This window comes from Dromaius novaehollandiae, chromosome 17 (assembly GCF_036370855.1).
Source record: "Dromaius novaehollandiae isolate bDroNov1 chromosome 17, bDroNov1.hap1, whole genome shotgun sequence".
NCBI classification, from domain to species: domain Eukaryota; kingdom Metazoa; phylum Chordata; class Aves; order Casuariiformes; family Dromaiidae; genus Dromaius; species Dromaius novaehollandiae.
In genome coordinates this window covers 2,152,767-2,178,736 of record NC_088114.1, presented here as the reverse complement: position 1 = coordinate 2,178,736, position 25,970 = coordinate 2,152,767, and the positions used below count along the sequence as shown (strand labels likewise).

The 25,970-nt window shown below is 46.5% G+C and overlaps 2 protein-coding genes across 6 annotated transcripts in view; one reads left to right on the top strand and one right to left on the bottom strand.

The window, feature by feature from the left end:
- Positions 1 to 301: 301 nt before the first annotated feature.
- KCTD10 (potassium channel tetramerization domain containing 10) lies at positions 302 to 14,617 on the bottom strand. Of its 2 annotated transcripts, none has more exons than XM_064521884.1 (7): positions 14,496 to 14,617; positions 12,332 to 12,545; positions 7,485 to 7,654; positions 6,711 to 6,800; positions 5,962 to 6,014; positions 5,026 to 5,221; positions 302 to 4,427 (listed from the first exon to the last, which is right to left on the bottom strand). In XM_064521884.1, the coding sequence occupies exons 1-7, from the start codon at positions 14,496 to 14,498 to the stop codon at positions 4,209 to 4,211; spliced, it is 945 nt and encodes a 314-aa protein (XP_064377954.1). In that variant the 5' UTR covers positions 14,499 to 14,617; the 3' UTR covers positions 302 to 4,208. The 2 variants fall into 2 exon arrangements, with proteins under 2 accessions (XP_064377954.1, XP_064377955.1); XM_064521885.1 differs by having other exon boundaries at positions 6,711 to 6,797.
- The window catches only part of UBE3B (ubiquitin protein ligase E3B), a 26,198-nt gene continuing 14,820 nt past the window's right edge, over positions 14,593 to 25,970 (top strand). Inside the window, exons 1-15 of one of the 4 annotated variants that reach the window (XM_064521882.1) lie at positions 14,593 to 14,714; positions 15,331 to 15,434; positions 15,982 to 16,151; positions 16,247 to 16,367; positions 17,709 to 17,768; positions 18,116 to 18,220; positions 18,332 to 18,428; positions 18,974 to 19,059; positions 19,419 to 19,501; positions 20,462 to 20,567; positions 21,919 to 22,039; positions 22,718 to 22,895; positions 23,304 to 23,473; positions 24,177 to 24,344; positions 25,146 to 25,317. In XM_064521882.1, the coding sequence (XP_064377952.1) occupies positions 15,991 to 16,151; positions 16,247 to 16,367; positions 17,709 to 17,768; positions 18,116 to 18,220; positions 18,332 to 18,428; positions 18,974 to 19,059; positions 19,419 to 19,501; positions 20,462 to 20,567; positions 21,919 to 22,039; positions 22,718 to 22,895; positions 23,304 to 23,473; positions 24,177 to 24,344; positions 25,146 to 25,317 (1,628 nt within the window). In that variant the 5' untranslated portion in view covers positions 14,593 to 14,714; positions 15,331 to 15,434; positions 15,982 to 15,990. Of the gene's footprint in view, positions 14,715 to 14,772; positions 14,927 to 15,127; positions 15,435 to 15,463; positions 16,152 to 16,246; positions 16,368 to 17,708; positions 17,769 to 18,115; positions 18,221 to 18,331; positions 18,429 to 18,973; positions 19,060 to 19,418; positions 19,502 to 20,461; positions 20,568 to 21,918; positions 22,040 to 22,717; positions 22,896 to 23,303; positions 23,474 to 24,176; positions 24,345 to 25,145; positions 25,318 to 25,970 lie in introns of those variants that run through there. The other 3 variants (XM_064521881.1, XM_026114592.2, XM_026114593.2) reach the window with 3 other exon arrangements.

Sequence of the window (25,970 nt, the reverse complement as noted above, 5' to 3'; positions counted from 1 at the left end):
ATTATGGCAGCTACAAGGGGAGGGGGTAGGAGGAAGGCAAGAATTTCCCTCTGCTCCCTCCTGCCTGGAAGTCGCAGCTGTACTGCCAGTCTGTGTGTTCATAGTGCTTACTCTTCTGCCTCACATTGAGGCAAATTTGTGGGGCTCCTGCTCCAGTTTGCTTGGGTTAGGCTGAAACTACAGCCTGAAGGCAAAACTAACAACCAGGGGGAGGATAACGTCTGTACTTTCTAACTCTGTGGACCATGAAGATAGCGTGATAGGCACTGAACTTCAAACAAGTAATAAAGCAACTCCCATGTAAATATGAAATTTCTAATTTATTTTGCATTATATTAAAAAATGAAAAGTACATATTGCAAACACAAACCATACATTAATATCCACTTATGCACAAAAAAGCTTAAGTATAAAATGGGAGGGAATGATTGTACAGAACAGATGAACATGCTATTGGTGTCCATGAAATGAAACAGTGCTGTTAAGACTAAAAGGTTCCACCTACCCTTTCATTAAAGGGAAGACCAGAGCTTGGAAACATATACAATGGCTTTGAACCGGCAGTGTCCTGCAGCAGGTGGAGCTCAGTGTGGGCTCCAGAACCTGCCTGGGCCTCTGTAAATACAGGTGCAGCTGCTCCATGGTGTTACAGCTACGCTGATGTACTGGAGTGTAAACACATCCTAACCTCCCTTTAAGCCAGTGGCTGGTGATTACTCCTGCCCACCCTGGAGCCCTAACTGTGTCACAAGCAGCAGTCTTGAGGCAAGGTTTTCTGCTTCACTTTGAAGGATAAAAACACTTCCTGGAGTAAGATTTTAGTCAGGTCTGCTCTGCCATGCTGTCAGTATTAGCGCCTGTTCTGGGGAGCTGGAGAGTAGTGTGTATGAATCAAACAGGACAGTTCTGCACGCACTGTTAACGTCACACAGTACTAGGTAATGTAAGAGCTGCTTGCGACCAGGATAGCTGTTCACTGTCCTGTCTTCAACTGAAAGCCACAGAGGCAAAACCATTTAAAGTAAAAAGGCTCAAGAGCTGACAGCAGTTGTGCAATGGCATTACCTGGCTCTGGGAGCTGCTTTTGTGCACTAAGTCTCCCTTGACAGAACAGTCAAACCTGTACCAAGGGCAAATGGCCAGCAGGTGAAGGATGTTGTAACACATGACAACAGTACAGCTCTATTACGCAACCACAGCAATTAGAGGGCTAAATGAGGAGTGTGTTAAGGCAGAGCTTGTGTCCATAAATCCAATACAGAATTTCCAATTTACTCAACCTGTGCCTCAAATCTCCTGGAGTGACTGACTAAAATGAACAATACCGCTACAAACAACTGTACAAAGATTACAAGTAATCACCCCCCCCCCCCCCCTTTAAGAACTAAGTTTGTAAAAACTGGAAGAGGAAATGCTGAAACCAGTTAAGGAACTATTTACAGAGAAGTTAATCACTTAGGTGTGATCTGTCAGGTGCTTAGCACTGGTGTCAACACACTTCAACTCCTAGAGCCAAACCTGCTGTTACACTACAATGAGCTACTGGATGCTGTTTGAACAACCACTGCTGGGTTGCCGGAGTCTCCTCTGCACCATCTGGGGAAATCAGCACAGCTAAAAGTCCAGCTGAGCAGGAGGAGGAGGAGGATGGCCTGTCCCTCGTATCGTACAGGAGGGAGCCACCGCTATAGCATTAAAGGAGGAAGCAGGGTTTGCTCTCTAGACCCTCACTGTATTCTACAGTAATCAGCTGGTGTTTCCTTTTCATTCTCTAACGTCCTGCAGAGCACAGATGGACGGCTGAGACAAGGGACTTTGAATGGCTTTAAACTGCAGCTTCTAAACCATGTCAAGGACAGTAGGTCAGTCACAGGCACCCAAACACCCACTGAGAGCCTGTTAACACGCCAGTAAGCGTCAAAACACAGAGTGCTGAAGAGACGGAACAATTCAGGGGACTTGTCTTCCACCGCCCTCCCTCTGCCCCCTGTAAGAAGGGAGAGGCATTGGATCCCTCAGAACAACAGTCTGCGCTATGAACTCCCACAAACCTAAGACGTGTTGTATCAGTGACACACACATCAGTACAGCTTAAAATAGAAGCCTGTAACCGTCAGGACATAGCTGGAGCTATTAAACTACAGTATAACTGACACTTTGTTTCCTGCTGAGCTCTTACATATCAATCAGGATCTGAAGAAGAAAGAGTAGACAGGTACAATGACCACATCTGCCACACAGACACCAGCTGTCTATAACTAGAAAATTCTTTGGTTACTAAAAGGAAGTCCTCAACCTAACTTTGAAAGTTTTTTTAGCTTTACACAACGCTCCAAAATTGTACCACTGAGCAAACAAAAGGCTTAATGCTTTATTTTAGCCGCTAAAGACAGGCTATACGTAGTTTTGGATGTAACCGCTATTAGAAATACAAGTACTAGAGTAACGTAGCTGGTGATGCTGACAACACCTTTGGTATTTAAAGTGTTAATATGCCATAATCAGCTTTGAGTCAGGAAAAGGAATCCTTGCAGCAGGAAGCTTGACAAAAGCAACTAACCACGTCACTGAGTAACAGGAACACGGAGTCGCAGCTCTGTATGGGATGTCTGGTCATTAAGGCCAGGCCTACATATTCCATATGAAGATACAAAAAACTCTAGAAAGAGCCAAAGTATCCTGGTGTGTGCCAAGGTGTCACCCTGATTGAAGTTTAAGGCTTCCTACTGCAGGTGTTCTTTCTCTCCCTCCCAAGATTTGTTATATTAACCATTACAATTGTGGCTCTTCTCATTATCCTTTAGCATCCAATCCCACTGAATAATACATGATCTTCCACTGTAATTGCTACTTGACTCCATAGTAGGCAACAAGAGACTAGGAGGTAGATAAAATATTAATTAATAATAGAAAAGTACTCTTAGAAAACTAGAATATCTCTCTTCTCCACACAACATTTTAGCTCTGCCCTTTCACACACAGCTGCCATCCTTGAAGAGACTTGGAAATATGCTCAGGATAGAGGCAAACAAGGAATAACTCCCTCTGTGCCACTGTCTACTCCTCTGCCCGACGGCGATCTCGCTGCCCTCGCTCAAAGCAAGACCATGCTCCTCTTTCGGTTACAGAACTTGAACTACATCCGCTGGCCTCCTACCTACACCAGGCTTGCGTGGAGTGTTTGCAACCTGTGATGAAATCTTACCTGTGGCAAAGAGCAAAGAAAGCACAGCTCACAGATCCAGAATCTGATGGAAAATAAACACCCCAACGGAGATCTGGGGTGAAGCAAAAGTAGTAAGCGCTGACTAGCTGGTAGCAACACCACCTTAAGGAAAAGCAATCAAGTACAATTTGCTCCTAATCCTCCTCCTGGAGGAATTTTAACATCTTCCACCCTTGAACTGCACCAATAAAGCAGGGGTGGGTCTCTACAGTTCGGTGCTGCAGGAGTTTCACCGAACTGTTGGAGGGCAGGTCCCGGGAGCTGCAGGGAGCACACCGGGAGCACAGCTGCCTGGCAAGCCGAGCCCAAGCTGTTCTCGTGCTCCCTTCCACCTGCCCCGAGGGCACAGCCACCAACGCAGCCTGGCATTGCGCAGGCTCCTTCTGCCCCCAAGCACTGCAGGAACCCAGCCAGCACATGCCATTTGTCCTTCCAGAAGTCACACTGAGGCACTCCGGAGCTACCAACCCTATCGCCTACGGGCTTGGAGGAGAGGGAATTCTACAGTAGCTCTGGTTTGTTTAGATAATGGCATTTCTCCCATGCCGTAAGGCCTAAGAGGGGATAGGGTCAGCGAGTGCCTCGGGGGAAGGTATGCGACTGACTGACCTTTTTATTTTTTCTTTTTTTTTCTTTTTCTATGTTTTTTTTAAAGTGCAGGATAATTACTAAAGCCGAAGGAAGCCAGCCCTCTTCCTCACCAGCCACACAATAGTAAAAATGAGAGTGCTAAAAATTCAGGGCATTTCTCCAGATGCTCAATAGGGCCTTACAATACCTATCACATGCCCAATAACCTTTTTTATTCTTGTTCTAGAACTACTTCACTTAAATACTCCAAATAATCTAGTTTGTTACAAAACATAATTTACAGACTTCGCTGAATAGAAGTTAAGGTGCCTGATCACCTACTGTAGATAAAGGACCAGGCGAGGGCAGCGCCTTCCAGGCAGGACTGTGCAGTCTGCAGCTGTCGCTCAGCTCACTGATGCAGATGTGCCCTGTCATCCGGACGTTTAATATGAATTCGTCGCACCCGTTCAATGCGCTCTCGCTCCTCATCTTCATCTAAGTGATGGGAGCGGCCAGCTGCCCCTCCTGTGGCTTCTAAGAGTGCGTTGTCGGGTCCTCGCCCATCCTGGGACTCGTACAGCAGAATGTTCAGTGTCTCCTCATAAATGCGGGCTTCTGGGAACTCCACCTGGCCCCCAAGAGAAATAAGGTCACTCTCACCTATTGTCAGTCACTGCAGACAGCAGGATACCTCGCTTTTTGCTCTTGATACCTCTCTGGTTTTTTAAATTTTCCCGATTGCACTCTGGCTGTAGAAATCCTTTCTAGCACAAATGCTCTTGCTCTTTTATCTGCTTTCAACCCTGGGGCCCAACAACCAGCTTTCTCAGAACTGGCCTGTCTGCAGGGCAGATTCTGACGCCTCGCTCCTTGGGAAAGGAAGAAGGTATGGGGAAGGAATGCCATTGCTCTTCAGGAACTGTTTTTACACAGGAATGTAAACCAGACCTGGTCAAGTGCACAAATTTGTCTAAAGACCAGAGTCGGAATGAACTTGCATTATGAAATATCACAACCGCCCTGTGTTAAGTGCTACAGCCTCAGAGTCCCTGTCCTAAGGAACACACAGGATCAGCTCCACTGAGCTGTTCCTGCTTTGAATGGCATCGATTATTCCATAGACATGCTAAACAATGAAGGGAGTGTTCAAAACAGAACAGATGTCAGGAGGCCAGCCTGATGGCAGCTGGACCTGCCGTTGGGAGCGTTCAGGGGTTTACTTGTACCTTTGTCTGTTTTTTCTCAGTAGCATAAACAATGGAAGTGCAACAGACTTCGGCAATCTTCCGTCCCTGCCCATAAAAAGACCAGCAGCAGATCTCATCTCCTATCACGTCTTTTATAAAGAGCACTCTCCCATTAAACCTCAAGGACAGCTTATCAAATAGTTCAATGTTCTTCAGCATGTTGTCGTCAGAGTTACTGTGAGAGATCAAGGAGAGCAGCAGTCACAGAAGGGTAATTAAGACAGCACACAGAACAGAAGCGGGGTTCAGACAGCGAGCATTTAGAGGCCCATACGCCCGGTTTCCTTTGACTTACTGCGTCTCTACCAAGGTAGTGATTAGAGGTGGTATCCAGGACTGCAGTGGTAACTCATTTGACTAGTACAAGCAGGATACCCTGCTGCTGAAGAAGCAGTAACATGACATCAACGGGACTGTGAATACTACTGTCCAAGGGCACTGCATTTGTGTACAAAAGCCTATCACCCAGATGAAACCATTTCTTCAGCTCAGGCTTAGCCCCAGCTGGAGGGTGACAGCATTATGCCATGCAACTTTTATACCGACATAGCAAAAGGAGGACAAGGACCCAGACTTAATGATTTTACCACATACTGGAAACACTGCACCATGGAAGGCTTCCTGTACTCGACTAACGTACTGCAGCCCGTGGGAATGCAGGGCAGCAGGCGGTCAGCAGCCTCTGCCAGCTGCACCTAAGTATTAGAGGAACCTTTCTGTCACAGAAAGCACATACTTAATCTTCTATTGATCACACTAGGCTCCTTTCTGCCTTGATTTTGAAACTAATTGGGGAAAAAAATGAGTGCATGCCAGCACCAATCTGCCATTGGTTCTGACTGAAGAAAAAGCAAAGGCTTATCATGGACTTTAGTTTATGAACGTCTTCAAAGAAGTACAATTGAAGTTATTTACCTGGTATAGGAATATTTGTTGTTGCTTCTGTTATATAGCAACTTCACTGCTGGCTGTGAAAAACAAAACAGATCAGTTACAGGAAGTGCACTAAGAGCTGGAATCTCAGTGCAGTCCCAGGACCGTTCAGTAGAGGAGCTGCAATATGAAATGACACCATCAGGCCTAAGCCCAGTGGGATTTTGTTTTTGTTGTTGCAAAACTGTCATGCACCAGTTGGCAATGGGGCTGCAATCCCTTCTAATCCCTTCTGTGACTAGATCATAATTCATTCTTATCCTCCCTCTGTCTTTTTGCCAAGGCTAATCATTATCACCAGCCTCCACCCTTCCACCCGCTGCAACTAGCAGGCTTCCAGGAACAGGAGTCATTAATTCACTTCATCTAAAGTAAGTATTTGTCATTACTAATGAGAGTGGACAAATAAATGAAAGATCTGATAGCCCTGATGATCCGCTTGATCAGCCTGCTACTGCCTACGCCTTCTATTTTAATACGTAAAGTGGAGAAAGACATAGACAGGCCCAGCCTGAGCAATATTTGACGATTAATTCAGCAGAAATGGTTAGTCTGCTGTAGGTTTTCAATGTCCTGCACTTACAACAGTTAAAGCACCTGTATTTTAGGATAAGCCCATTGCTGAAAACTAAAGACCACCTTCTAAAGACTATTTGGTCAAGGTCCCATGCAACTTTCAGGGCAACAGGCCAGCATTCACCCAAGACACAGCACAGCCTGACCTTTCTTACCTTATTAGAAGTGGCTATAAGTTTTTGCTCTTCCTTGGAAGAAGTGATCACTGGTACCTTGCAAAACGGTTCATATGCATCTTTGTTCTGCTGAAACAAGAATTAAACAGCAGCTGAATGTAAACAGACCTTAGGGCACCATCCATATTAACTGGAAAGGTCCTGCATATTCTGTGCTACAGCCCAAGCGACACAAGTCCACTGTCCATCCTCCCACTGCAGTGGGAGGCCGTTTCTGGCCTGTGTCCTGTGCCAGGCTGGCACTCCAGCCTCCAGGCAGCATCCCGCTGGGACAGTCCAAGCTGCTCATGTGTGCTCTCTCTGAAACCCAGGGATTGAATGTTATAGCTGTATTTAAATGGTAAGAGTTTGCACTGAGGGCAAAGAACCCAGGATCATTTCACCAGACGAGACCCTGAACAGTCCGTGGGGAACACCGTGGAGGAGCCAGGCTTCTGCTCCCTGCACAGCTGCGAGTGGAGGGAAACTGAGCAACTGCTCTTCCTCCACCGTAACTGGGTGGCACTGCCTGCTGATAACAGCTTGGTACGGTTTTCTGGATGTGACTAGACGCCAGCAGAAAAACGACATGAAGTATTTCAACTCCTGGCCATAATCCAGCCTCAGAAAGGCACCCAGTAGAAACCAGCAGAAAATCTTGCTGTGCACAGCAAAGCTCTGCCCACAGCTTGCTTCCCAACCAGAGCAAGCTCCTCATCTCAGCCTTCCCTTGTACTGGGGGTAACTGGGCTCCTCGTCAGCTCTGCGACCTACCTGCAAGGCTGCCTGGCACTCGTCCACCAGGCCCTGGACCAGGTAGTACTTTGCTTCAGCCAACAACTCTTCTATCTCTCTGCGACTCTCAGGGAGCGGCACAGCCCCATCACGCAGGTAGTTCAGTATCGTCCCAAAATGTTTCCCACAGCGGTCGATCAGAATCCAGCCTAGGGAGAGGGGAAGACCACAGTACAGTACAGCAGAGGAAAACACAGCAATGGATCTTTACCTTGGCTTCCTCCAGTCCCCAGTGAGAAACCAGCTCGGAAAATATTAGTGCTGTGTGTCAGGCTGGAGCGTCCCAAAGAGCGGTGTCCCATGACTCCTAGTGCCTGGGACTGCTGTACCGAGCAGCTTCCTGCTAAGAAAGAGCAACTCCGATTCTCTGCTTGAGCTGGCAGAAAGCCGCACTTGCACAGGGAATGCACCACCTCCTGCGTTTCTCCAAGTGCATGTGTGGCAGAAAGGTAGGAAGCTCATTTGTTTTTCAGAGTTCCCCACCTATTGACACATGATTAATCGAAACAGAGGAACAAACACTTCTCACTCTCAGACCAGTTCCTCCTCCACTTCCCCTAGAATCCCTGCCACATTATTTTCTTGCCTTCTATCCTAGGGCCCTGTTACATACACATGTGGCTATTTCTTATAGCCACAATGAAGACGGCTCACTAGAGCCGACCGGACTTGCCCAGCTGAAGAGTCTTGTACCTGAACAGCGTTGGGACCTACTATGATCCACCACCTCCAGCAGATGTGCAAAAAGGTTGGAAAGAGAAAGACAACATAGACTTCAGCAGTGTTATTGCAAATCCTGTTTCAGTCTCCGTATTCCCAAAGACCGTTATTTGGCAGAACAACTGGTTATTAGCAGAATGTCTAAAACTGCTAAAAGACATGATGCAACAGCACGCATAAGCAGAATGTAATGTACAGCCCCTGCCCTGGAGCTCACCAGCACTGCTACTTACTGAGAATAGCGGAAAGAAAGCAAAACAAAGCTATAACAAAATGCTTCACAGTGACCAAAGGATCTATCCTTCACCTCTCGCTGCCAGTCTGCTGCCTGAATCAGGCTGGACCTTTAAAAACTGTTACGCAATGTCCAGGCTCAAGTTTCCATAAATGAACAGAAGGCCAATCTTACGGGCTGCAGCTCAGGAATGCAGTGAGGAAACGCTTGTGGGGAAGGAGTCATATTTTGAACAAATAAGGAAAGTAGGTTAAAGCCGACCCTGTATGTTCTGCATGAATGGAATTACTAATAAAATATGAATATTTGGTTAAATTTGGAAAGCAAATAGCCCTTTCATGCTGCTCCGCTGAAAAGTAAGCTGTTCTCCAGCAGTTTACTACAGGCTTTCCATCTCCCTCGTTACACTTCTGTCTAAGCAAAACGCAGTGTGTGCTCACAACTGTGATTTTCACAGACTGTAATAACAAACCAGAAAGTTGGAGGCAGGGACACTAGAGACAGAGAAATCAAGGAACAAAAGATTGGTACAGGCTAATGAACACAATATACTTATCCAACCAGAGCAGAAAAAAGCTCATTTCTCAATGCAGAGGTATTTAAAGCAAGCTCTCCCATTTTAACAAGCTGAGGGAGCACAAGGAATGGTAACAAACAAGAGCACCCAAATCCCACACGTGCAGCCACTGACAAAGTTTATTAGAGTACCCCAGACACGTAGGGAAGCGAAGGGCAGGCTGAGAGCGGAATTACGATCCCCAAACTCCTTTGTTTTCCTCTCTGCTGTGATTCCCTCTGTAGGCTGTAAAAATCTGCTGCAACTTCATGTTTACAGATGGTGAAACCAAAGCAGAATTGCTCTCTTTCAGGTGGGGGCGGGGGGGAGAGGAGAAAATATTTTGAGCAGTATTGCAAAATACAAGTGGCTGCTAAAGCAGCTTTCAAAAAACCTTCTGTTTTAACCAAACAGCCTAAACATACAGCCAAAAGGAGATGACTCACAGGAAAGCGACCCTGCTGCCACTTAGTTATGGCTCTGCAGAGCCTAAGAATTGAGTTTCAGCTACGATCTTTTAAAGCCTTTTATTAATTATAGTATTATAAAAATGTCTTGCAATTCATTTACTGAGGTAGGAATACATAATGAACTATATGCACACACGTCAGATTTTTAGGAAATTAAACTTCTGTTTTGCAAGAAGTCATAGGGACAGCACCCAAACACTGAAACTAAAACAGACTACATTTTCTGACTAAGCCTTGACAGAGTAGTATCCTGGCACTGAAGATTACCTGACGCTCTAGTCTTACTAGCAACAGACGAAAAAATATACACCTTGATCAACTGTTTAAGAGCAGTGGGGAAGGAGGAAAAAAACACTTTGCAGAAAGGAAAGTCTGGAAACACACTGATGGAACTGGAAAACTCGCATCCTTCTATCTTCCTATTGCAAGGAGATAAAATTTTCAAAATGTGCAGATTTGCTACAATTCACAAACAGTATCTAAGCTGAAAATAATCAACTGCCATCCACCACCAGAGAACTCCAGCTATTTCTGCTACAGCCCAAATAGCAGCATGTCATAATTGTTAAACACTGAGAAAGAGCTTGGGAGATGGCACAGGGGTCAAACGAATGCATCTAACCCAAGAGGAGGATACGCAGTGTGAAACATTCCACAGATCACTTAGAAACTTTGCTCCTTCCAGTTTCTCCACAAGTTTGGCTGCTCTTCCTGAGGAACAATTTGTTTTGTGCCAGATTTTGGGTGGAACCAACTAACAGCATTTTGAAGAATTTCAGATAAAAAGAGTTTCCTTTAACAGCTATGATGCTATTGTCCCAGTTTCCAGCAACAAGCCAGGGAGCGGGAGATAAAACAAGAACTACAGCAATGGGAGTGTCTCACTTACAACATACAGGAAGTGTCAAATTCCTATTAAAACATAAACTGGCAAATGGAACAATCCCACACAGACACAGTGGGATTCGCAGCAAAATAAGCTTGGGATCTTACATCGCAAGCATGAGATTTCAGTGGATTAAATTCCAGTTAGCCTCATCTTAGCAGTAATACTGTCAGCTGCTCTCCAGGTGGAAGTACCTGTACTTAAGCGCAGCAGTAAATTCTGTGCTTTAGGGACACACCGTAACAGCGCTCCCACGGAACCTGCCCGGGAGGCCCGGAGGAAGCGCTGAGACCAGGCAGGGACCATTCCCAACATGGAACCGCCGATCAGGTTCCAAAACAAAGGACTTGGGAAGTGCTGAATTACCAAATTTTGTAAAATATGGAGCAGTTTCTGGGAGAAACAGGAGAAAGCTGTGTCTCCCTGGAGTTGCCTGAAGTTTAGCAGCAAGGAGAGAGGTGCCTCAGTGCACTGGCTCACAGGTTTCCACTTGAACACCTCTCCACTCCTCCCACGGCGGCAGCTGATTCCCATTTCACAATGGTTTTTCAGTTTGACCCACAGACTGGCTTTTCTACACAACCTTCGCAGACCTCTCGGAGGCAGCCCATGGGCCCTTTGCTCTGGAGTCCCAAAACCACAGCTCTAAGGTTCATGCTATACAGTGGCTGAAAGCTTGCAAAAGCCATGGTAGAACAAAATGGAACAATGCAACTTTTTTTTCCCCCAGCTTAAACATAAGCAGTTCTAGCTAAACCAGGAATATTCAGATACCAGACTGGGTTGTATTTTTTACAATTTTTTCTCCAAATCCATTTCCTCCTGTCTCAAGAAAGCTCATCCCAAAAGCTTACTAAATCCATCATTTGTTCTGCATGACCTCTAAATACAGGCTGAATACATGCTAAAGCGTTCAAAACTAGGTCCAACTGATCATCCAAATGATACATTTTCTATACTTTTAGCAAATTCAAATAATAATTTCAAATAATTAATTAATCCCAAGAAAGGTGATTTGAATCTTTAACGTGAATGGCATAGTAACTATTGTTAAAAACAATGTATCCAAGTTCACAAATAATAGTCACGGGCAAAACGCCAGCATACAAATAGAAACTTGTGCTTTGAATTAAGGTCTGTGACACTCCCATTATATGAAAACGCTGATATAAAATTACTCTCAAAGTTGTAAACAGCCATAATATAAACACATCTTTGCAGTTTAAATTAATAGCATAGCTAATGTTTTAAGGAATCACAGCAGAAGAGAAAGTCAACATATTTCATAAGGAAGCAAAGCATTTGAGCACAGCTCCTTGAGGAGGCTGTAATTTGACATCCTGTAGAGTCTTTCTTTCCAGACACCTTTAACTGGAGAGATCCATGTGCTGCCAGTAATACCTGCAGCAAATTTTCTAAATTTTCACAACTGTTTTTGTTTTAGGGAATCCAACAGTCAATACTCTCACAAGAAAACAGATTTCATTTCAAAGATTAGCTTTTAGCTCAAAAAGCCCTACAATCTTCAAAGTAGATTTTCTCTTTATACGTCAGATAAGGAAACAAGACAAGGGAACTGCCCTCTGAGCTTCAAAACAAACAAGTGAGTTCTGGCTCATAGTTTCTTAACCATTACCCATAAACTTAAGAATTTTAGTATTAGTATTTCAAAAGAAAAAGATAGCCTGTTCTATCTGGCCCTGACAGCGGCCTGTGGACTTCATATTATCCTCTCACTGTTTGGACAACTAGTCAGTCATACGTGTCTTTTGTTCCATGTGGTTTCTCAGCTGTAGAAAACAGTAGTTGAAACAGCAATAAAATGCAGAAATATCTGGGACAATGACCAGATATTCCTCTCTCTGTTTGTTCCCTAATTCTTTCTCCAACCTGTTCCTACCTTAGCATCCTTGCAGATGAGAGCAAGCTGGTGTGAGGGCTGCAGGGAGCACCGCTTACCTTCGCTGTCGGTGAGGACCTCCATGCGGCCACTGAACATGGCCTTGAGCATGGTGTCCTGCTTGGTCAGGGTCTGCATGGTGGTGTAGTAGAGGGCACCACCAATGTTCAGCTTCACATACTTGGAGCTCGGACTGGTCCCTTTGAAGGAGGTGGTGCGAGTTGCAGCCGCCGGCACTGCTGAGCTCACCACACTTTCTCCCGACATCTCTTCCTGCAAACAAGCAGTTACCAGTTAGACTGGTACCACTACACAACACCCAACTTCATGTTAACTTCTCAGATTATTTTACACACAAGTAACAGCACTGTGTTGTTCTTCAGCTCCTGGAAGGAGCTCATAACTTTGTGAGCTTTACTGCCAAATAGATGGAACATCTCCATTCTGTCGATGGAGAAAACCAAGCCAAATGCCTTGTCCAGTATCCAGCACAGCTGGCTACAGCAGTCTCAGCAGATCTGAACGTAGCCACACAGGTTCCCTGTTCAGCCTTCCCTGCTGGGCATCATCAGTCTCAGCTCCTCTCACCCTCTTTGAAAAGTTTTCAGATGTTTTAGTCATTTTACTTTGTCTTCTTTCTGATGGTGAGACAAACCAGCTAAAGAGCGTATATCAGCTCAGCCAGTGAGGAACTTTGAGAATGCTGGGCAATATTTTACACTGTGAAAATCAGGACTTTCCCACATCAGATAAAAGAGAAGCTGTGTTTGCCTCTTTCAGAACTCATAAAGCTTACATTCTTACTTCACATGTAATCTGGTGTGTAACCGGGCAATTCCCTAACGCAAGAAGCCTGAGCAAATGATCCAGGAAACTTTCTGTGTGTTTAAATGTAAACTATCCATGGATTTTCTTGAAAGGTTTTTTCTTAGAGCAAATGTAGCTCTACAGAAAGCACATGTAAGCGCCTCGCTCTCTTTCCTGCACTCCCAGATTTCTCAGTGCACCGAAATCTGATGTCCAGGATCACTCACTACCTCTGCCTGGAGCCCTGAGACAAAGTTGACTCCAGTCGGCTAATGAGGGCACACGTGTGTGAGGACAGCAAGTCAGCTTAGCAGTGCGAGTGCTCTGGGAACCACAAATGATCAGCCCTCCATCAGAAGGCTCCTTTGTGGCCAACTGTTTTGTCACAGAACACGACAGGATGTGATGATTAAAGCCCAGCTGTCTCAAGCAGGTCCACGTCCCACAACTTTCAGAGTACACTGGCTGATTTCTGTGCCAAATGATTTTTGATCTGCTGTCACTGACAGCAAAACTCTTACAGCAAACCTGAACAGAGCTGTAGTTACACATCAATATTGCATTTCAAGGGGTGAGAAAGTGGGATGGGCAGAGGGGGCCACAGGGTTACTCCCATCACAGAGCCTGCCCAGTGCTGTCAAGGTGCTTCCCTCAGCTCCAGGCTCTAGGTGCCACCAGGCAGCTGAATTCACCCCTTGCTCAGCCATGAGCCGCGCCTGGGCTCCCAGAGAGGGACCTGGGCTGCAGCACGATGCGAATCACCAGGGCCCAGCCCAGCACCCCACCACCTGCGTGGCCTTATGCCTCAGGGATGCACCCCCGGGTGCCCCAGAGCCGCTCTCCCAAACCACCCCACGCTGAGCAGTGTGCCAGCACCCCCAAAGCCCAGCCGGGGGGAGGAGGGGGACAGGACCCTCCCCGCACACACCCTGAACCAGAAAACCAGACCCTGAGCACCCCAAGCTCCAGGAGCCGGATCCCCCAAACCTGGGACCCCCCCTTTCTCTAAGCGCCCCAACCTCGGGGGCTGGATCACCCCAAACCCTGGATCATCCCAAACACCGCGACCTCCCCTGTTTCCAGCCCCCCCCAGCCCTACAACCCCTTAGAGCCAGCACCCTCCAAACCCCGGGGGCGGGGTCTTACCCCCCAGAGCGCCCCCGGGGGCTGGGTCCCCCCCCAGGTCCCCCCCCCAGTGCACCCCGGGCCCTGCTAACCGCCCCCCCCAACCGGACCGCTGCCGCCGCCCCCCCCCCCACACACACCCTGCGCCCCTCCACGTACCCCAGCCCCGGGCCTCCCCCCCCCCCACGGCAGCGCCCGGGGCCAGCTCCCCCCCCCTTCGCCGGGCCCCCCCTGCCCCACGCCCGCCCCACGCCCGCCCCGGGCCCCACGTCGCCGCCGCCGCCGCCTCACCATGAAAAGCCCTGCGCAGCCCCACGGCCGAGCGAGCGGAAGCGCCGGGGCGGGAGGAGCTTCCGCCCTATTACGTCACTTCCGGCCCGCCCCCCCCGCCCCCACCCGGGTGCTCCCCCGAAACCCTTCCGATGTCCCCGCTCGCTCCCGCCGGCGCCGCGCGGCCCCGCGCTCCGCCGCCCTTCCGCCGGTGCCGGCCGGGGCAGCGGGCGGGCGCCGGTGCGGCGGGGGGGGTCCCGGGCCGCCCCCGGCGTGGAGCCGGTGGGCGGGCGGAACGGCAGCGGGGGGGCGGGTTGCCGGCCGGAGCCAGAGCGCGGCGCACGCGGCGGGGGTAGCCGGGCTGGGCCGGGGCCTGGGCCGGGGCCTGGGCCTGGCGGCGATCGGCGCTGCCCCGGGGCGGCCGCGGCCCGGCCCCGCCGCCGCCGGCGCAGGTGGCTGTGAGGGCGGCGGGGCGGGCGCTTCGGGGGCTGCGGAGCCGGCGCGCGGGGCGGGGGGGGCCCAGGGAGGGATGAGGCCGGCGCCGGGGCCCGGGGGGGCGCGTGGGTCCTGCCCCGCGCCGGTGGCGTGAGGCGAGCTCGCCGTGCCCGCTGCGCCGCGCTGCCCAGGGCCCGGGGTGGGCAGGGCCGGCCCGCGCCTTCCCGCGCCTTAAACCGTTGCTTCCCCGCTCTGAAGTGTCAGGAGCTGCCGGCGCCTGTGAGCGCACCTAAGCGCCGCTGCGGCTTCTCTCCTGACGCTTCTCTGACTTTTTGCTTTCCCGAGGGGGGGTCGGAGGTCGGTCTGGTCAAATGGGCTTCGGGCTGCAGAGGTAAAGAGTAAATCCCCAAATCACTTGCAGGTGATGTGCTCGTCTGTGCAGGAGCCGGTGGAAGCCGGGGGAGGTGCATCGTGTCTGCGCGTCGATGATTAGAAGTCGCTTCTTTTGGGGAAGCAAACTCTCAGGCGAGTTTGTTGTCGATATTTGTGAAGGTCTTGCTGAGTATATACATTTCATGTTGAGTGGCAGTAAAGTAGTTTCTAAGAGTCCTTCCTGCCATTCCCATTCTGTACTGAAGTATAGTATTGTTCTTTTCACTTTCTTGTATATCAGCGTTACAGATAACAGACAAGACTGGGAGAGGGGAGCTGAAATACAGGGAGTGGGACACAGTGACAGGACACTGCTTTTATTGCTCATAAAATTTACTTGTCCACCTTAGGTTGCAAACTGTTTGCTGGAATGGTTTTGATATTGACTTTTATATTTTCTCATTACTATCCCTTTGCCAAGTTACTTTGGCCTTTCCCGGGCTGTATTTTGCAGGCCTTTCTTCTGTGTTGTGGGATATCCTACTTCCCCTGTTTAAATTTGGGATGCAGGTAGTCAGCTCAGTTAGTGCAGAAGTACTTTGAAGAATTGCCCTTGCCTGTGTGCTTCATCCTCTTTGCTCTCAGTTCCTCAGATGTTTACTGCAATGATTCTTTTTTTACTTAAACGACCTTTTGGTAGGTTGTAAAAATGTTCAGTGCAAGCCAGTCCTCAAAAGCCCAGTTCCTTGATAAAGCACGCCAGGCTCGGGAGGAGCGGAGGGAGCTGAAGGAGAGAGAGCGAGCCGCCATTCAGATCCAAGCTTTGATCAGGAGATTTCTCTGTCGATGCCGCCTGCAGAGGGAGATAAGGTGTGTGAAATTCTACCCCCCACGCTTCGCTCCTTTTATCTGGAGAGGTGTGCTTGCCTTTTAACTAGCAATGGTTCTTTTCTTCGCTTTCCTAGGAGAGAAGTCGAGGATTTCTTTGAGGCAAATGAATCTGGCTCAAGTAAAAGAAGTGCTCTTTCTGTCTTCAGAATTGCTAGGAAACTGCTGTTTGTATTTAATCTTAAAGAGGACAAAGAGGTAAGATTGTTACTCTGAAATGGTTTCCTTCTTTGGATTACATATTTAGCATCTTAAATATGTTTAAATTGTTGACTAGTGACCATGTAGGTTCCTGCAATACATTTTGGCTTTGGAAATTTGATCTGTCTCTTAGTCCTTCTTGGAAAGGACTGTGGGTAGGACTCAAATCAAAGGACCCTCAAATTTTTAGTAGCAGTTCCCCATTCAGGGCTCAGTTTGACGGATGTTTTCTCTGGTGGCCAGGCCAGCTTTGGTAATTCAACAATTCATGTTTTTGTGAGCTGCATCAGCACCAGTCAGGTACATTGTGGCAAGCTGACAGGGCTGTCCTGGCAGGGTGTAGGGGAAGGGTGACAGCTGTTTATACTACAGCTGCTTTTCTGACTGTACCCTGAATGTGTGGTTTCAGGGTAGAGCTCTTTGCTGTAGTGTCTTTGTCTATGAGAAGATGGTATTTGCCCCAGGGATGTGTGAAGGCTAATTATAAGTAAAAGAATTGGAAAATGAAAGGCTATATTTAAATTGCAGGAGCAGTTGGTGTTTGGTTTGGCAGGGGGAAGGGGTATTTGGTTGGCTGTTTTTTCTAATCTCTGTCTCGACTAACATCACTGCTTTTGAGGAAGGTATGAGTACAACAAATGCTCTTCTCTGTTTTTACTGCATGAAAGACAAATGTGTATATTGCATACAGGTTTTTAAGTGCCTGGCATCCATTTGAAGTTCTGCATTACAGTAGCTAAGTGCGTCACTGAGATATGTGTGTTCTGCTTCCTCCTCTTCCCATTCCAGCAGCAAGCCAGTCCCTTGCTGGACCAAAGACTAGACTGTGCTCGTTTCTGGAGAATAATCCCAGTCAGGGCAACCATGCCAGCGAAGTTCTGTAGCTCAGAAAGGCTTCATAACTCACGAGCACGTGGTAAATGCAACTGGACTGAAATAGGAATTAAGGAGTTCTGGATATGAGCCCCAAGTTCAGCTGAGAGCCATGATGGTCAGCTAGAACAACCGAGCCCCAGCAGTGCAAAGAGTGCTTTTCCTGGCTTCATGCCATGCTGTTGAGGGAGGCAGTTTAGCTGGGAAGGCTGAGAAATTCCTACTATTGATGAGTACTATGTTCCAGGAGAGAGCTCTTCTGCATAGCTGTAGCATGAAATGTAGATGTGCTCTCAGTGAAGGAGCCGCTGGCCCAGTCCATGGGGAATGTGTGTTTGGAGCATTTGTTCCATTACAGAGGTACCTTACTTCTTGCACCCCCTTCTGAGCTGTTTGTAATGCTTTTCCCAAGTAATTCTTACTGTAATTAGAACTGATATGACTCTCCCCTTTTTTTTTTCTCAGAGATTTGAAAAGCTGTGCCGTTGTATTCTTAATAGTATGGATGTTGAGAATGAGCCCAAGGTCAGTAGGATTTATTTTTTCCTTCATTCTGTGTGTGGGGAGTTAGGTTGGCGATGTTTGAATTAGCTTCTGAAAGCCCCCAAACATTGCTGAGATTCCGTGGGGAATGCTTGGACAGGTTCCTCCGTACCCCTCTGACATTTTTAGTCTGTGTATAGCTATGAAAGGTAAAAGGCAGTTTGTGTGCTTTGATCAAGTCAGTTCTGGGGAGAGAAATAGCTTGGCTCCACTGCTGGGATGAGCAGTGCGCTGAGATCATTTTGTTACAAGGCTTCCTGGTAATGTATTTTGCCAATCAGTAGCACAAAAACCTATCACGGCTCGCATCTGTTCCCTGCCATCCTCAGGTGTGGTATGTGTCACTGGCACTCTCCAAGGATCTCACGCTCTTGTGGATCAAGCAGATCAAAGATATTCTGTGGTTTTGCTGTGAATTTCTCAAGCAACTTAAGGTAAAATAAATAAATATAAATTTCACTGTGTTTTGTCTCCCTACATCTAATGGTTCTGTAGTTTGGCACGGAACTAACTTGATTTATTAATGCTGGTGTTTGTTATTGCAGCCTGACATCTTACAAGACTCCAAACTAGTCAATTTGCACCTCACAATGCTTGTCACCTTCACAGACACTTCTACATGGAAAATCCTTCGGGGAAAAGGTGGGTGCATCAATTCAGTATGTCATTTCAATACTTTTAGTCGGTGATTTGTGATTTGCTCTTAAAATCTGCTGAGTGCTGTTTCTGCACCTTGCCTTCTCCCCATACTTTCTACAAAGATTCATTACGCTTCGGTGCTTGCACACAGCACAGAAGAGGCAGTAAGGATTCCCTTGGGATTAGAGAAGGTATTTCCCTTAGAACAGCAGCAGCTCAGTGTTGCAAGTTTCTGATAGCCCTGCAAAGTCTCACATACCAGAGCATTCAGAGTATAACGTAATGTGGCTCTAGCTCTGGGATATTGTGGGAAATACACATAGAAGAGGTAGATATTTATAGTGAAGAAATGTGACTCTTTTGGCTTAAATGATCCATTTTACTGGAACTTGATGTGGAATGCTGCTAAAATAGTGCTTTTTGCATAGAAGGGCAAGAAATTTTGGTAAGAGAGACTTATGAATTGACAAACTGTTTTATGGCATGTAAGGGAATAAACAGTACAGCTGTGATACGGTTTTAGTAACATCACTGTTTTATCCTCGAAGGTGAAACCCTGCGGCCTGCCATGAACCACATCTGTGCAAATATCATGGGACACCTCAATCAGAAGGGATTTTATTCTGTCCTGCAGGTCAGTCTGAGGCTGATGCAATTAGTGCTTCTACTTATTCAAAACAAACCCTGATCCTGTGCTGCTGTTCTTGTTCCGAGGAAATTTTTACGATCTCTGGGGTGGGGGGAGTGTCAGGCAGGAGGTGGACGTGGAGCACTGGTGATCTGTGCTTCTTTAGTGTGGTTTCTGTTATGCCACTATTAACCTGAAGCCCTTCTAGCTCTGCCAGATGACTTGTTGCAACTGTTTCTTTGTTGTTGTTGTTTACTGGTTGGTTGTTTCCTCGGCTCTGAAAACGAGCACAGTGTCCTTCAGGAGTAGTCATAATCCTTTTCTGAGCTCTGCAGTGTTTTTGTTTTTCTTACTGTTTTTTCCAGATTTTGCTAACTAATGGCTTGGCAAGATCCAGACCATCCTTGTCCAAAGGCTCTTTAACTGCCATCTTCTCTCTTGCATTGCGGTAAGACAGCCAGAGCTGCTTCGGGTGATGTGCAGCCAAAGTTGTCTTTATTGTGTTTCTGAAGATTTCTCATTCTGCCAGTCTCTCTTTGTGCCTTTGAGTGACTGCCTCGATGAAAGAAGCTGCTTTAGGCAGATAGCCTACTCCGCTATAGTCATTTTTCATGTCAGAAATCTGTAGGTTAATAATAAGTGTTAGTGTAAGACTAGATGTTGGAGCGCAGTTCCAGTATGGGGTCTGTATGCCCTTCTGCTGAACCATCAGAAGGGATTGGTGTTCTCTGGATGAGAATGGTTGTGCCACTTCACAATGAGCTGCTGATGCAGATGTACCTGTTACTCAATTTCCAGCGGTAAATTTTGTCCCTGAACTGGGTGTAAGTCTCTCTAATGATTCAGTCTGTTCACTTTTAAAGGAAAAAATAAATAAATAAACTGTTACTCTGAGCTCATCCCTGCAGAGCTCATGTCTCTTCAGTTTAGAAATCTGCAGCCAGTAATGAGCATTCTTTAAGACAGCAGTGGTTAATTCTGTGCCACATTCCTTCCCTAGCTGTCTGCTGGGATCGTGAGTATGTGATGTTCAGTGGCATAACAATGGGTGTCCTTGAATAAGTCACTGAACTTCTACCTAATGAAAACAGCTACTTAATTACTACTTGATGACAATGGGGAAAGAGGAAACTTCAGAGATGAACTGGAAAATATTTAGGGTGTGCTGGGTAGAGTGGATGTGCTTTCAAGAATATTATGCTGTGAACTGTTTGGCTTACGTTCCCTTGAGTCACGATTGATTTTTATGAACCTGCTATGATAACAGAAGTGTAAGGAAACTTTTTTTCCAACAGTTCATCCTCATGAGAATAGAATGATCAGCCAGTCCAGAATGGCTTGGTTAGAATGACTGTTTTGTACAGTGCTAGAGCAGATTTCTCACACTCAAATATTTTTCTCTCTGTAGCCCAGTGGTTGCTGCACAGTTTTCAGACAATCTCTTGAGATCATTTCTGATACATATCATGTCTGTGCCTGCTATAATGACTCATCTTGCTACTCTAACACCTGAGGTAAGTGCGTGATGTAATAGTACCAAAAGTCCATTGAATATCACATAAGGCCACTCATTATTCATTTTATCACCTCTTAAAATAGAGCGTTAGCATTTCTGTCTTTCTCAGTTTCAACTTTCTCTTTTGAAAGTGTTTGATCCTTCTACCCTCTGCATTGTCTGGCTTTCTAATACCACAAAAGTTATTAATGCCAGAGGGCTGATGAGCTAGACTGTCCATGCTGGCTATAACATTGGAAAAAACATTTCCAGTAATGGAAGTGTCCTTTAACTGCCTTAGCATAGTGAGGAGGGCTGCTCTTATGCCTTTGGTGTAACTTTGAAAGTTGGGGTTCTTCTGTTTTTCCACAGGCTGCTCCCTGTGGCTTGGGGAGGCTCATTTAATGCATTTTTCAGTTTCCCCCACTATAAAATGGAAGTGATGCTTTTGCTACTATCCTTTGTTTATTTTAATGGAGAAGTGGGACTCCTTTTTTCACCCTGCCCAACATCTGGATCCTAGCCCCAGATGTCAGTTGAGGCCCATAACTATCGTGGCACAGCTGCTGCTTGTATTTGGACTTTTAAAATGTGTGCACATGCACGCTTTCTCATCCTCGCTCACTCTCTCTTTTTTGGTGCAGTCAGAACTGCAGTGTAATTGAAGTCACAAATATGCTTTCTACTTGAGTAGATATGGTGATGACTATAACAAATAAACCAATACTAGCAGGACCGGATGAACAGACATAAAAGTGGGATATTGTTATGGAAACTTACTTCAGAGGCTTCTATAGTGAGTGTGTCCAGAGAAAGCTGCAGTTTCCTTTTTAGGACCGAACTACAATTTCAGTTTTTACCTCCAGTGTGCCCATCCTAAAGAAAGTCTTATGTGACTCACAGCTGGAATTTCTGCGTGCCTTTATCCTTCCATCTCTGTTATGATGGAAGTAGCCAAAGCAGAAGTCAGTCTGTCATATGGAAAAGGATCATAGCTGTAAATAGCAGGTTAATCTAATTTAATGTGTCTCCTCCTCTGTGTAGCTCAGTGCAGGCAGAGATTAGCTTTGTGCAAAATGTGCATGTTTTTGTAGACAGACAGCTGAAGGTCTGTCTACAACTAGAACGTGGCATATTCACCTCTAAGGGTTTTTTTTGGTTAGCATGGACTCCTACTTGCCTGTGATATTAGAAATCTATTTCTTAGGCCAGCTTCATTTCAAAGACTTGCTCTCTTCAGTGCAACAGTTACAAGTTGGTGCTTTATTTGGAAAGAAGAGGCAATTCAAATCGCTAGTGGCAGGTCAGGTGCATTGTTTTCTGTGAGGGTACTCAATCTCACTTGCAGTTTGTTGAATTCTGTCTTTCAGCGTCTGGCAGTGATAGAATCTCACGAACTTTTCCGCAAGTTCATCTTATTTTTAAGTCGCGAGGCCCAATGCCGAGATGTCTGTGTGTGCTTGGAGGGGAGCCACACTCTCTGCTTGTTGGGTAAGCACCTGCAAGACTTCTTTCTTACTGTGCTTGGAGGAGAGCTTTGAGTCGAGTCTTCATTCTCCATGGGTCAGAGTTGCCTCCAATCCACTGGGTTTTTTTTATCCTTACTTAGCTGGTTTCTAAAATAATAACTAAGGTTTATTTTAGGATACTGCAAGTATGATTTAGCATTAAGCATATTAAGAAGGCACTTGCAAATGGCAGCAAGGTCAGAGACCTGTTCTTGTAGACGTGTCATCATGCCTACCTGTGAAGCATTCTCTCTCCTAGCTTTCCACTTGGGCTGTGGGTGAATCTTGCAGCGTGGCAGACCTGAACCTAACCTGCCTAAATAGATGTGCTACTGAAATATTTAAGATCACATTTCTGTAAAAGTAACAAGAGGAACACTTGGAACTTGGGAAATAAATAACCATTGATTGTATGTAGCTTGGATGGGATGGGATGCAGCTGAGAAAGCTGCAGGAGGATACCAAAGTGACACATCACCTTGGCGGTTGTTGTGTGCTGGAAATGGCTTGCTGTGGGGTAGCCTCCAATAGTCATTCTTCCCAGTAACCCTTCTGCACACCTGAAAAGAGATAGAATGAACCCAAAGCCCTCATTGCCTGTACTCACTGTCCTGCAGCATCTGTTCCTCTTAAGTCTTTTCTGTGCTGGTTGTTCCCCCAGGTAACCTTGTGTACCTGGGCTCCTTGAACGATAAAGTTCTTGAGGAGGAGACAGCTCATTTTGTTGGTGTGCTCATTCACATGCTCTCCTACTGCCAGAAGTATGTTTCACAAAAGAAATCCAACCTCACTCACTGGCATCCTGTTCTGGGCTGGTTTTCCCAGACTGTGGATTATGGGTAAGTGGAGAGAACCTTATGGTGATAGATAAGCTTTAAGTCTTTCATTCACTTGCTCTTTCGCTCACTTGCTCTATGTATATATCTTTTTAAGCTTCAATATGTTTCATGCTTTGAGGTGAACAGTGTGACCCTGTGCAGAATAACTTCATAGGTGTTTCAGGTTATATCTGCACTGTTTAAATTGCTACATTCATACATAGACTATTACCTGAGGAAATTCAGTAAAGTGTGGTTAGATTGCTGAACAGTGGCGATACGCAGATCCTGCATTGAGTGTGTCAGTATCAGCTCTTCCTGTGAAGACCAACTGCAGGCTGGGTGCTTTGACTAAATGTATCCAAGTGCCACTGTCCAGTGTTTTCTTCCAGCTTCCCTTCTAACATGTGTCTGCAACTTGTCTTTTAGATTGAATGAGTCCATGCCTCTGCTGACCAAGCAGCTGCAGCATCTCTGGGGTGTCCATATGATCCGCATCCTCTTCAGTGATGTGCTCAGCAAGAAGTTGCTGGAGAATCAGGAAATGGCTCAGCTGCCAGCACAGCCAGTTTCCCCTCAGAACAGCCTCCCCATGAAAAGTCAGTTCTGGCGGGTTGCGTGTGTGTGTGTACATATGTGTGTTTGTGCGTGCATGTGTATCTCTCTCTGTGTCACAGGAGTTTGACTTTCCCACTAGTCTGAAAGCTTCGAGTAATTTCTTGCAGCAGATGCTGCTACTTAGGTGGGGATGGGATGTGATCTCTCCTATTTGCAATTCCTGCTCAGGCAGCCTCTGTGAGCTGGGGCAAGTCTCTTTCTTTGGTGCCATGAAAATATTTGCTTATTTTATTTTTTTTCTATTCTTTCCCTCGTAGCTGAATTGCTTACTGCATAGCTTATTATTTCTGAAGGCAAGATGGGGAGGCCAGCTTCCCAGGTGGAAGGCGAGGTGAAACTGGCTTGTGGGTCTGCCTGTGTTTCTGCAGAAAAGTGTCTGGCACAAGACAGCTGTGATCTGGCTGTTTTCCAGCTGCCGCACATAAGACTAGATCCTGTGGTTACTGCAGTTCTGTTAAGGTTTTTAAGCTCTGGAGTAATGGCTCCCTTGAAACCACCTTCTGCATTGCTAGCAGCTATACAGTGTTCTGCCAAAAAAATCCACGAAAACCTACTGTGCATGGAGTGACCTGTCTGCTAAAATCCTCCTCGCTGTAGGGCTGCCAAGCAGCTGGGGGTAAGAAATGGTTTGGAATAGAACTTTTGTCTCCTGGGCCAATGTTTTCTGCACTTCTCTGTTACCAGATCTTTTCAAGCGAGCTTTCCAGAAGTCTGCGTCTGTCCGCAACATTCTCAAGCCTGTTGGGGGCAAGCGAGTGGACTCGGCAGAGGTGCAGAAAGTGTGCAGTATCTGTGTCCTATACCAAACCACGCTCACGACGCTAACACAGATCCGCCTCCAGATACTCACAGGTCAGGGCACGTGTGTGCTTTTCAGATCACTTAAAATGGGAAGGAAAAAATGGATTTTTCTTATTAAATTCTCTTGACTTTGTTGGTAGTTTTATTACTGACAACATTTTATTGACTGGCTGGGTGGAAAGCTTGTTCCACCCTGAATCATACATCTGATCAATAACATTCATCATTTCTTTATCAAACATTAACTCTCCAGAATACGAATTGAAGCAAGTTTTCCTATAATGAAACCTTGCTTATTCCATATCAACCTTAAGACTGACTCAGTGTTTTCCAGAAGGCTAGCAATATTAATCTTTATGTGCTGTGTGAATGCTTTCATACATCTTAAGAACAAATTACCTGTCTAAGAATGGATGGAGGAGGAGATAAGTACTCTTTGGGTCTAGCGGCTGGAGTAGAGGAGTGAGTCCAGAGCTCTGGATGTTTTGTTTTTGGTTATAGTGCTGACCACAGGTACAACCCTGTCCTGGGTGTTTTCATCTCTAAGATGGCTGTAATGATGACTGGGTCACAGAAGTTAATTCTTTTCTAAAATTGCAAAATAACTGGTCGGAAGGGGCTGCAGATATGCAGACTGTTACTGCCTCATTAAAAGCTTTCTTTTGCTTTCCCTGTGATTGGACAACTCTTGTTAATGCAGATGTTTGGTAGCCCAATGTATGTGTGTTCCCTTTGGAAAAAGGATCCTTTGTAAAAGGATGTGTCAGCTCCAAGTCACATTTGATTCTGTCTGCATGTACAAGCAGGCAGAACCAGCTCTACTGAGTGTGCTTTATATTTTTCCGTTGCTAGGCCTCACTTACCTGGATGACCTGTTGCCTAAATTATGGGCTTTTATCTGTGAGCTGGGACCACAGGGTGGGTTAAAACTCTTCTTGGAGTGCTTGAATAATGACACGGAGGAATCTAAGAGGCTGCTGGCCATGCTGATGCTCTTCTGTGACTGTTCCCGCCACCTTATCACGTAGGTAGCAAGCAGCGGTTGCTCTTTAGGTTTGTAATGTGCAGCTCTTGTGTGTTCCTTAGGTTTCAAGAGGGATAGTTAAGGCATTACTGCCTTTGCATAGAGATAACTGGGCAAGGCAGAGTAAACAGAAGGCTTTTCTAATAAAATCCTAAGAAATAGAAAGGGACTTCAAAAGGACTGTCCCATCAGCCTTGTGCTGCTTCTTAAGGGATATACCGCTGCCTGACCTGGTAATGAAATATTACAGCATTGGCTAGGGAGGGGGGAAAGAAGATTTTTTTCGACTGCTTATGGGCAATGGTTGCATCAGTCCAAAGGAAACACTTTGATGAACCCAGGTGAGCTTTGAGGAACGGTGGTATAATGCTGCTGCAGGAATGCTTCCCAGCTTCGTTTCATGACTCCTTTGCTGTCTTGGTCATTGACTTGCATAGCACAAAGGGCAGGGGGAGTTGGCCTTGCTTGTCAGTAGAGACGGTTTTTCTTAGCTTGGCTGATGAAAAAGCTTTCTTTGGGGACTAGTGCACAGGTCCTTCTTGCCATGAAGTATTGGCTTCGCTTATATCGCAGACCTTTTATACCGTCTTTTGTTAGGATCAGATATCGATCAAAACCAATAAATAAGGTTTAGTTGTTTATGGCTCTAGTTC

Coding starts and splice junctions, on each gene's coding strand:
- KCTD10 (XM_064521884.1), bottom strand. Junction 6,801..7,484: donor AGTGCCAGGCAGCCTTGCAG/GTAGGTCGCAGA, acceptor TTCTTGTTTCAG/CAGAACAAAGATGCATATGA. Junction 6,015..6,710: donor TTATAGCCACTTCTAATAAG/GTAAGAAAGGTC, acceptor TGTTTTTCACAG/CCAGCAGTGAAGTTGCTATA.